Here is a 12,062-nt window from a genome sequence, read left to right as displayed (position 1 = left end):
TTCCTGTCAATATGCATCAAGAATGACTGGGTTGCCCTGCGAGACGTTAGTTATATAAACTTCAGTACAAATCTGCCATCGATCCGCTGAAAACTTAAATTCTTGTGTGCAAGCTTGGGGCAAGAGCAAAGTCTCTAAGAAAAAGTTGGATCTCGTTTTTTACAAAAACGCTGCTAACGTAAGACAGTTTCGAAGAGTCCGGCCGTCTCATTTGAAAATGGAATTGCTTATGACGCCGTCGTCCGCGTCAAACGTCTGCTCGTAGTTGGARATGAATTTCTTCTTCTTCCCAAAGGTGGAGAAGGTGTTGTAGACGTCCAGGTCTCCTCTGGGCGTCAGCTTCAGCGTGCTGTAGCCGGACGGCGTTCCGGGAATGTAAACGTTGTGCTGATAGTCCGCTCCCTCCGAATGAAGCTGAGGGTGCTTCGGAGTCCACGAGTAGTTGGGAGGCSCTCCCTCTTGAAGAGATCTCTTGCAGTCTGTTTTTTAAAATAAAAATAAATAAATAAAAAATGTGCATGAATTAGCCTACATCGGCTGGCAAAACTCAGGAAATGAGCTCATATGTAAATACACTTTACTTGATCTGGACACTGTGGGTTTAAAAGCATCTTCCTAATTCAGCTTTTTAGTGAATAATACCCCTCGAGGGGACTTAAATAATTCTCATACTGAAGCAGTAAAATCCCCCCACCTCCCCTACTTTTGGGATTTGGCATTATCTGCTTTATGGTTTATCATTTCACGTCTTTGACAAAAATCCCTCTGGAACAGACACAGGGAAAGCCTCACRCTTAATCTACTTATAACCTCTTTCATATAAGCAGCGGTAGACTAGAACCGGACCTACCGTTCATTTGGTTTCCCCAAGTCCAGTACTGTGGCGCCACAGTGCAGGTGAAACCGTCAGGGTCACACTTTGCCTGCCTTGAAAGAGTTCCCTCCATATTAGCTGAGCTATATCTAAAAAAAAGTAAAAAAAAAAAGAAAGAAAGAAGTATTAACTGATAATCTGCGTGTATATTCCAGATTTCAACTAAACATCTGAATAAACTCACCTTTTGTAAGCCGAGTTACGCTGGTTCTTGGTCCAAGTCAAGTTCTTATGCGAATACTTGAGCTGCAATGTAAAGACACTTTGTAAATCACAATGAGATATTGAATAAATATGATYGAGYGAAAAGTTAGCAATAATGATCAATCAATCTGAGCCACGTTTACCCACTTCAAACAATGAACAGAGTGACAACAGAGGTAGGGTAAGTCCAAAGCTCACCGTAAGATATCTGCGCCAAAAAGTAACAACCTGTGGTTTTTAAATGCTTTATAACAATCATTGTAGATAATGTACATGTCAGCCAGCAAGTGACATTGGAAGAAAGTCACCATMTYTCTCCATATCACACATAAATGCAGTTTTCTAAACTCTACTGAGACTTTAAATGGAATTACGTGCTGCAGTCCAATGAGGMTAAGATCGAGGGKTTTTTTTAGCATCAAAKGGTGAAAATGTGGGAAAAGTCCTCAAAGCTAACTGTTAAGTACRGTGGTAGATCAGTGGKGCTGTGGGTCTTAATCTCATTATATCTAAATGTTTCTKGCACAACCTCATCTATTTCCAAGATGCACAGAGAAGGACAAGGATCTGGTGACAYGAAGACTGCAGCAACACTTGGAGTACCAGGGAACAACTRCATTAACAGATCAATGCAGATTTTGTCTTGTGTCATTCAAAAAGCCTGAGAAACGTGTTTGAGCCTGGCTTMRCGATCCCTTTAAAACTCAGACATTTGAAAATACATGGGCACTACAACAAAGAAATGATTCATCAGGCACAAAATCAACTTTCTTTCATGGCCTTTTCTTCAGGATTTATCGATGTAAGTCGTCAATCAATCTCAACTCGACCGCCATCTCTTTTCTCTGGAAAAGAAAGGCATTCCCCAAGGCATGGTGCTGCCAACATCGTGTTTCACTGAAGGGATGGAAGTGTTCCTGGTTCTTTGCAGTGATCGCTTTCTGCAAACACATAGTGTGTTTGACCAAAAGTTAAACCAGAAAATCTCACACTGCTTGGCTCTGCAAAATCCTATTCAAATATAGAAAAGTTTGKGSYWWWRSMMMAAWKKKGGRWWWTWAWWMYTTTTWMMMYKMCCYKKYMSKKTTTTTTTCTTCTTCTTCTTTTTTTACKACCTTTACCTCATTCGGGGTCGCTGCTCTGTTGTTGGACAGCTCGTTGCGCTCCAGCGTGCTCCAACCTGAGGTCAGGTAGTCCGTGCTYTTGGTRTTGTTCTGCTGAATCGACAGAACCGGACCGCAAGGTTTGAGGAACAAAAAGTCACTTTTGGATGACTCCGGGGTCAGGCACATTTTGTAGCAGTACACCTGCGGGTGCGCGCCGCCGTCGCCGCCGCTCGCCTCCGCRCATCCTGACGCACCTGCAGCGGACATGCGGACGTTCAGGTTGGACTTTTTGAAAACCTCTGTGGAGGTGGTGGTGGTGGTGGAGGAGGAGGGCAGCTGTGAATGGGAACAACAGCCGCAGCAGCCGCCGACGGAGAGGAGGCCGGACGTCTTGCTGGGCACTCTGCCCTTAAGTCTCCTCGCTGCGACGAGGACGATGATGGCCAGCAGGAATGTGAAGGAGACTGCACCCAGAGCCATGATTAAGTACAGGGTGAAGCTGGAGCTGTGATGCGGGCTCTGKGACAGGTCACCCAAATCAGGCTGTAAATCTGGCAGGCTGTCAACTACTGACAAAATGATGGAAACCGTGGCCGAGAGGGGCGGCTGACCATTGTCCTTCACCAGAATGACCAGCCGGTGCCTGGTGGGCTCTTTCTCCTCTATCTGGCGCATCGTCCTGATCTCGCCTGTGTACAGAGCCACGCTGAACAAGCTGGGATCCGTGGCTTGGAGCATTTGATAAAACAGACGCGAGTTCTGACCCKCGTCCGCGTCTGCCGCGTTGATCCTAGCCACSAGGTAGCCCGCGTCCACCGATCTGGGCACGTTTTCGTTCGGCGCGGTGCCGTTCTGCGTAACGGGGGACACGATCACGGGCGCGTTGTCGTTTTGGTCCAAGATAAAGATGTTGACCGAGACATTGCTGCTCAGAGGGGGGAACCCCGCGTCCTGAGCCCGTACCGTAACCTGGAAGTGTTTCAGCTGCTCGTGATCGAAGGAGCGCAGCGCGTAAATGTTCCCGCTGTCAGAGTTTATGGACACATACGTGGACACCGGCATCCCTTGTATGTCTCCCTCCAGAATAGAATACGATAAGTACGCATTCTGACCCGAGTCCGGGTCCTTTGCGGTCACGGAGCAGACGGACGCTCCCGGCGCGTTGTTCTCGGTGAGGTAAACCGTGTAGGACGGCTGTTTGAAACGAGGCGCATTGTCGTTCACGTCGGACACCTGGACGATGATTGTTTTCCTTGTGAACAAAGGAGGGGAACCCATGTCTCTGGCAGTGACGGTGATGTTGTAATCTGCCACAGACTCTCTGTCCAGAAAGTCTGAGGTCACTAATGTGTAGTAGTTCTTGAAGGAGCAGTGGAGTTGGAAAGGAACGTGGTGCGGAATCTCGCAGTCCACGTTGCCATTCTCCCCCGAGTCTTTATCCATCACGCTGATGACGGCTATCACCGTCCCGGGCGGCGCGTCCTCCTGCACAGGTGTGGACACCGAGGTCAGGATGACCTCCGGCAGGTTGTCATTCTTGTCCAGGACGTTGACGAGGACTTTGCAGTGGACCGCCACGGCGGAGGGACCCTTATCTTTCGCCTGCACGTAAATTTCGTGCATCCTCGCCTTCTCGTAGTCGATCACGCCTTTCACCTTTATCTCTCCCGTGCGCGGGTCCACGCTGAACAGCTGGCGCACCTTTAAGGGCGCGTGGCCACTGAAGGAGTATGCGATGTCCGCGTTCGGACCCTCGTCCTGGTCCGAGGCGTTGAGCTTTATCACCACCGTGCCTTTTGGCGCATTTTCCGCCAGCCTCACTCTGTAAAACGACTGGTCGAACACCGGCGCGTTGTCGTTCGCGTCCAACACCGTGATGTAGATTTGCGCGGTGCCTGACCTCTCCGGTGCCCCTCCGTCCACGGCGGTCAGCACCATCTGATGGGCGCTCTGCTGCTCCCGGTCCAGCGGGGTCTGCAGGACCAGCTCGGCGAACTTGCTCCCGTCGCTGCGCGTCTGGATGTCCAGGTGGAAGTGCTCGTTGACGCTCAGCAAGTAGGTGCGCAGCGAGTTGGATCCCACGTCCAGGTCCTGCGCGCTCTCCAAAGGGAAACGCGATCCGGGCGCAGCAGATTCTGAGATGTCCAGGTTGATCTCGGTCCAGGGGAAGCTCGGAGAGTTGTCGTTCACGTCCAGGATCTCGATCTCCACCCTGTACAGCTCCAGAGGGTTTTCTATCACAACCTGCAGGTGGAAGGAACAGGACAAACCCAGTTCGCACAGTTCCTCTCGGTCGATCCTCTCGTTTACGAACAGGACGCCGTTCTCCAAGTTGACTTCCACGTACTGCTTCTTGGAGCCGGACACTATGCGGAACCTGCGCATGGACAGCTTGTCCAGATCCAAGCCCAGGTCCTCCGCGATGTTGCCCACGAAAGCGCCGTGTTCCAGCTCCTCCGGGATGGAGTAGCGGATCTGTCCCCATACTTCGTCAAGGCAAAAAGTGAGGCAAAAAGTGAACAGGAGCCATTTCAAGGCTCGCTCGCTCATGGTGCCCCGTTTGCTGTCGGAACCGAGAGAGATGCACCCCGGAATAACGTCAAAAGTTCACATCGGTCGTCGAGACTGGAGCTGCGACCCCCGGTGTCTGATAGAAAGTGGAAAGAGGAGAGATGCGCAGGGGCAGAGAGCCTCTCTCCTGAGTGTGCCTGCGTGCGAGAGCGTTTATTATTATTGGCCCCACTGTTTCAATACGTGGGGTGGGAAACGACATCTGCTCGGATAATCTCTGCTGCCTACTAGAGCCTGATCAAATTCCTGTCAGTCCTTGGGCTTTGACCGCAGGTTAAAAGTACTGCGCTCAGTTGTTTCTGTACTGTGGCGCTGTATTCATGCGCCACATTAAAAGTTGACCGCAGAAGTCTTCAGAAGTTCCCGGGTGTAAGTTTTTCCATAAATCCGTTACAATGTAGAAAATCACAATGCCTCGCAAAAAAAAAAAAAAAAAAAAAGCACATCACTTGATGTTGTACTGTACACACTTTGCGGCATCACAGCCACAGATTTCGGTTTATTCGATTATCATTTGTTTGTGAATAAAGCAGCTAGTGCATCAATCGTGCAGAGGGTAAGAAAATAATAGATTTATCACAGCTAACTAGTGAATGCAATGGTGATGTACATTTTGTCGGAGGGGGGTCTTTAAGACATACTTTGATGAGTAAATACCTTTATTAAACAATATTTACAGATTAAGCAAGCCCAAAATGTAGAGATTAACCGAGTCAAAATGTAGAAACCGGTTGGAGGGATAAAGCCAACAAAATCTCCCCTCCCMAAAAAAAAACCAAAACAAAAAAACTAGTTACTTTGAGTGAATGGACACTTTGTCCAGCTTTTAGGGTATCTCTGTGGACGTTTTCCACACCGAGACAACCAGCTGCGAGATAAAAACAATCATGTCAGATTGGATGGAGAGTGACGACAAATATCACACTTCATAACTTGCCACTCATTCTCTTTTGGGTTTAAATCTAAACTTTGGGCCATTCTGACTTAAACCACTGTGTATTGTTGCATGTCTGCCAGGCTTTAAACTTCTTCACAACTTTCTCGCTAACCTGCTGTGACACGGAGTTTCTGTAAACAAACTCCTGAAACCTTCACAGCTTTAAATGAGGTGAAATATGAACGAGCTTGCGGTTGCGGTGGATTTTATTTTGAGGTCTCAGAGTAAAGGGGGTGAATATACATGCCTCCCATGGTTTTGAGGTTTCTAACTAGCAAATAAATAAAATGTGGTGTATTTTTTTTTTGCATTTTATTCAGAATTAAGCAATTTGTGTTTGTTTGTTAGTATGTGGTCGTTAGGTAGGGATTTCTTTTTGCAACTTAATCTATAGAGCAACATAGCAATGTAGTCTGTTTCTTAAATGATCATGTAAAGCTACACTAAATTATTTAAATTGCTGTATGTTAATGTTTTATGCGTTATGCTACGCAGCCTACATGCGTAAATCTGACTGCAAGCAGAGTCAACATCATTTGCAAACTCCTTCAGAAATTACTATAAATTAAGCTTGAATGTTTCGTTGCCTTTTCACCTCCATCTTTCAATGCATCAACTCTCAAAAAGAGTAGCTCTATCTGTTTTCCTTTTAATGTTTTTTTTTTGTGCTCCATCCGTTTGCTCCAACAAACCCATTTCTCCTGGTTTAAAAAACCGAAAACACAATCTGTCTGCACAAACGAAACGGCAGCAGATGGTGAGGTTTTCCACGGGCTCATGCTCTTTTTAATTAATGGAATGGAGATTAGAGGGCATTTTCCCTGGATCATTAGTGAACAGAGGAATTAAGACATTTTGTGAGGAATAATCCCAGGGCTATCCATGTGATGCACATGTCCCCCCCCCCCTCTTTCTTTCTCTCTGTCTCTCTTCTTCTCTCTCTGGTCATATTGACCTGCTTTTCGCAGCCTAAGTGCACGGCATCACTTACGCAGGGCAGAAACTAAGTAGCTGGGATAAGGGGACAGAGCCACCACATTTAGGGATAAAAACTACAAAAGAGATTATCTCTCCGTCGCTGCCTCTCTATTAAGCTCCCTTTCCTGCACACTCATACTGGTGATCTCAGTGCCTAACTCAAGGGCAAAAGTAGACTATCAATCCCTTTTGTCGTTGGGCACAATTTAGATTTAAATCCACAGGATTAATATAGGTATAGGATTAATATAGGTTGTGCATATTTTCAAGCTTTTAACACTGATGCATTCTCTTTATAAGACAGATGCGTATCATGTTTATCTTCTAATGTAATGGACTGCTTTGGTCGTGACTCTCCAGCACCATGCAAAAGTGTGCCCACGCTGTTGACTTTCAATTGCATTGCGACCGGAAATCGAAATACGTTTTTTTATTGGGATCTTACGCAACAGACCAAAAGTAGCTTGTGTTTATGACGTGGAAGAAAATGGTTTGAAAAACTAAATCCAAATGAAAGCATAGATTTAGAAACATAGTTCTGGTTGTATGTTTGGAGTCATTGAAGATCCACCTTTACCCCAGTTTCAATTGTTTTGAGATTTCCATGTAGTTACAGTTAAACTCTAAATAATTAAAGCGGCAGTATTATGTATTTTCCAGGCACACATTGCCGTTTTCTAGAACAATCAAGAAACCATGTTACCTTCAGCTGTAATAAATATGCAGTTTAAATACCAGAAAGTACATTTGACATCTTGAAATTGGCCTCTGTCTCTTTAAGAAGCTCCTGCTCTTTCCAACACTCGGCCTTCAGCATGCTGTCACAACAGGATGGCCACAGGAGATTCAAACATGCATGAAAGAAATCACAGCAACACTCAAGGTACGTTTTTTTTATGAAGGAATAACATTATAAAATTGAATTAAGGTTAAAAAAGAAAAAAAAAGAAGAATAGAAGAATTTTACATAACATCACCCTTTAATATTTCACTAAAGAGATGATGAAGTGTTGAAAATAAGTATTAATTTTAAAATAATTATTGGCAATACAGTAAAATCAATCGCTTCCTATAATTCCTGCTTAGCTTTTTCCAGGTCTCCACTGGTATTTTGAGCATTTAAGATTGTAACTGTTTGAGACTGGAAGACCTCCGTGCCATCACCCTAATCTTTAGCTCTTTTGACAAATTCTCAATTAGATTAATGTCTGACCTCGGGTTTGGCCACTCCAAAAGGTCAATAGTACTTCCAATCAGAGGCCACGGCATTTGTGACAAATGCCAAAAGTTGTCTGAGGCTATTTTAAGTTCTATATGAATGCCTACGTGAACAGAGCGCATTGTAAAATTTAAATCCAGGGACGTTGTTTTACAACCCAACCCTGCTTTCATCACAGCTTTTTCCCTGACCTATCTGTGGTATTTTTTTGGCCTTCATGATATCGTGTGTTCACCATAATACTCAAACAAACCTCTGAGGCCTGAGTCACCTGCAAACTGACTCCACTTACAAATTAGCTAAGATCTAGAGCAGTGGTTCTTAACCTGGGTTCAATCGAACCCCAGGGGTTCGGTGAGTCGGTCTCAGGGGTTCGGCGGAGCCTCTGCCGCGGAGGTAAAGACACACTTGTGTAAAGTCATGATGACGCCCCGCTTTGCCGTCGCTTGCTGCAGAGGATCACGTTACATTGCTTAGGCAATCAGAGCTGCGGAGGAGCCCTGATTGAAGGAGCTCCTCTCTCAGCATAGATTTGAATTGTGTCTTTAATTACTTCAGCAAAGCTCACCGTTTTTACCAAATTCTGTAGCTTTCCGTGAACTTCTAAATCTGCTCTTTAGTCACATCTTTTCGGGCCTGCTACTACCTCTAGTGACGTGGGGATGGTAACACAACTAATATAATTACATTACTAAATCAGAATACAGCAAAGTTTTTATTATTTATTATAAATTTTTCATTCTCTTAAGAATATAGAGCTAATTAAATGACCTAATCAAGACCTTAAAGTGGTTCCAGTTTCTCTTGATGGCCAAACTGTTGAAACTGTGGCAAATTTTAAATACCTTGGGTCGTTCCTGGACAGTCAGCTCAACTTTGCTGAAAACACTGGCTATATTTTGAAGAACTGTTCTCAGAGACTCTACCTTTTAAGAAGACTTGGTGATCATGGAGTGACCGGACTCTAGTTGGGGTCACCCCTATGTCTTGAATTTGGATTAAAAAAATCAGGGTTCAGTGAATGTGCATATAAAACTGGTGGGTTCGGTACCTCAAAAATGGTTAAGAACCACTGATCTAGAGTAAATCGGTTTAAAGATGTTAGAGGAAAACTGAATACAAATGCACAACAAGTGAGTTTTAATCATAATTTAATGAAATCTTGCATGTTGTGTTGTTCTGTCACACATCATACAAGTAATATKCATTCRAGCYCTGGTTGTGAGGTGATAAAAACGTGAATAAGTCGAAGGGAGGTTTCAAGGCGTTGTATCTCCTTGTTATATTAACGAGACAGCGAAAAGAGCACGACTCGATAACCGCAGTGTGAATTTATACACCCTGCTGAACGTGAAGCTTGGTAGGAATTCTGGTGGCACACGTGCGTTTCTCACAAAGAGTGATAGTCTGCGTTCATAAAACAAGTTTAATTAAACAGATAACGCCACCAGAAGAAAGGGAGCGGGTTAGATCAATTTGGGTAATCCATCTTTACACRCAGATTCTCACATGAAAGAGAGAGTGATTCAACACTGTGTAAGAAACAAAATCCATTAGGATATTACCTCATGCGTGTGGTTGATTGTGGGTAGTATTAATGTCTCTTTTTGCAGAAGTGTTGTTTTATGCTTTCCTCTAAGAAAAAACCCCCGTTGAATGAAATCAAAGGAAATGAGACGTTAAGGCATTTGTCTTTGGGTTTTTAACCGATGCTCCTACAGAGCCATCTGTCGCGATGAGCAAAACGTGTTTGCGGAGCTCTCTTGTTTTTGAACGCTAACATCACAATATGTCTGGAATGTTAAACAGAGAATAAATGTGTGATATTATWTGTGAAGCTGCTCTTCCTCTGCCACAAATTATGCTGTTCACAGGTTTTCATCACCTAAAGCACTAAGGTAATCTAGGAGTGTTTGTTTCCTTTAAACCAGGCAGAAACGCAATCAGGAAGATGGGCGTCGGGCGTGACTGCTGGCCTCTTAAGCCAGTTAAACGCATATTAAAATAATCAGAGCTATATTTCTCTGTGGAAAGGGACTAAAAAAATGTCTATAAATGGTCCACACTGAGTCAAGATCCAGTTCGTAGGAATTGTATGCGGGTTGTTGTAATTGCAGTCATCAAAACAAATTCCTCATGTATATCCTTACACTCTAAAAACTGCTTTGTTGAAAACAACCAATTTTTTTCTGTTCTGCTCAACTCCTCTTCTATATCTATGTATTTCAGCAACTGCAGACTTCATTTACTCAGCTGTGTGTTGTTTTTTGTGCCAGTTCATGTCAAAAACCACGTTAGGAAACCTGACTATTTCATCCCAGCCAGCATTAGGATGCAGTTGAAATAGAATGGCCTTCTTAAAAAAGAAAGTGGCACCTGTCTGAACCACAGACAGGCATGGAGGCTAYCTGCCTCAACCAGCTGCGGGATAAAACCCCCCCAAAAAACTCACACACTATAATTCAAAGTGGCTTATGAAAAAATAGAGCAAAAAAACACATTGCAAGGATCAATGACAGTTAAACATAAGCATTACATTAAGAGAAGTAGTTAGGCTAAAATTATTTTATAGACAAAATATCTAAGAACCTTTTAGGTAATTAAATGCAGCAGCCAATAACGTTTTTAGTCTTGATTAAAATTAGTCAACACTTTTTGCACATCTTAGGTTTTCTGGGAGTTAGTTCTGGAGCTGGGGAGTGTAAAGAAACAAAATACTTTAAGTTTTGGTTCTGGGTACATTGAGTTAACATGTCTGGTAATTTCAGCAATATATTTCAGCCCTTTGCCAACTTACACCGATAAGTGGGCATACTCCTTATGCCACCCCTGACGAGATGCCGCCCTGGGCAGTTACCCATGCCGTCCACATCAGAAACTGCCATTGCCTGTGTAAAATAATGCGTTGAGCTTGAGGGGTGGACTTTCCATGTATGCAAGCCCCACACCATCACACTCCCACCATCATGATCTGCTGCCATATATGAGTTTGTTTCACTTTTGTCTCATTGGACCACAGAACATTTTCCCAAAAGTATTTGAGAGTTTTGTTTGTTTTTTTTTCAAGGTAATGCGAGGCAGGCCTTTGAGGTATTTTTGGTTAGCAGTAGTTTTTACCTTTGAATTCTACTACATCTTTCCCTAGTCTCCATCTCATTTTTGAATTAATGATATTTGTTTGATATCAAGTACTTTAAAAAAAACAACAATAGGATTTATTTGTTAGATACATTTTTGTCCCACCTACTTTGTTCCAAACACTGACGGCTAAACCTGTACCATATAAGTAGCAGATGATGTGGACAATTGAACAGAAAGGAGAAAAAAAGTGTCTCTTTCAGCTCCAAGTCAGAGATTACCAAGTAATTCRGGTCACTGCTGGATATGGAGAGAAGCTTTAACAATTAACCCAGCAGCAAACAGATGTCTCTGCGCTACGGCGCACCAGCATGCGAGGAGAGACAGACTGCTCAGTGTGCGCAGCCTAGTTTTCCTTCCTAAGAGGATGGGATGTTAGACAGCCAATTTGAGAGGCCTCTCCTCTCTCAGCATGGTGATCGCTTTTAGAGGGAAGGAGTGAGACAGAAGGAGAGAGATTGCAGACTTTGATCTCCTTTGTTGACCTGATATTCCCATTCCAAATGTTAGCCACAATGCTCTGATTTTATCGAAATTGATTTAGACGTTTCTGTAAGCGTGGAGCAAAACAGACTCTTCAATTCAGACTTAGTGCTGGTARAGCAAGCTTAACCCTTCGCTGCCCGAGCAAAACACAGACACACATATRAAAACGCATATTAACGTATGGGTATAAAGTGAAAGGTAAATGAGACARGATATTTAAAATCTTATGAATAAAAAATCTGAATAGGGTTTAGAGCTCCTTACTCCGGTGTCGCTAAATAAGCTCAAGCAGAGCCAGTTTCCTTCAGACGTTTTCAGAGTACACGTATGGGTAATTCAGTAACCAAATATATAAAGATACTTGTACCTAAARTCCTCTGGCCTTGTTAGAAACAATAGAGAAGCAACATCATGCTTCCTAGTAGGAGTTAGAACGGACCAATTAAACAATTCAACGGATATTCTTTGGCAAGACTTGAAAATTGCTGCTCACAGACTCTCCGTCTGAACTATGTTCCACAGAAAACACACTGAATTCTTGTTAATGTA

The 12,062-nt window shown here is 43.8% G+C and overlaps 1 protein-coding gene across 1 annotated transcript; it reads right to left on the bottom strand.

Moving 5' to 3' along the window:
• Window positions 1–6: 6 nt before the first annotated feature.
• On the bottom strand, window positions 7–5,143 carry LOC103475875 (protocadherin-10-like). Its single transcript, XM_008427815.2, has 4 exons — window positions 2,200–5,143; window positions 1,059–1,120; window positions 851–963; window positions 7–479 (listed from the first exon to the last, which is right to left on the bottom strand). The coding sequence occupies exons 1-4, from the start codon at window positions 4,732–4,734 to the stop codon at window positions 208–210; spliced, it is 2,982 nt and encodes a 993-aa protein (XP_008426037.1). The 5' UTR covers window positions 4,735–5,143; the 3' UTR covers window positions 7–207.
• Between the last annotated feature and the right edge of the window lie 6,919 nt (window positions 5,144–12,062).

The sequence above is a fragment of the Poecilia reticulata genome, linkage group LG14, assembly GCF_000633615.1.
Source record: "Poecilia reticulata strain Guanapo linkage group LG14, Guppy_female_1.0+MT, whole genome shotgun sequence".
Lineage (NCBI taxonomy): Eukaryota > Metazoa > Chordata > Actinopteri > Cyprinodontiformes > Poeciliidae > Poecilia > Poecilia reticulata.
This window is presented reverse-complemented; position numbering and strand designations above follow the sequence as displayed.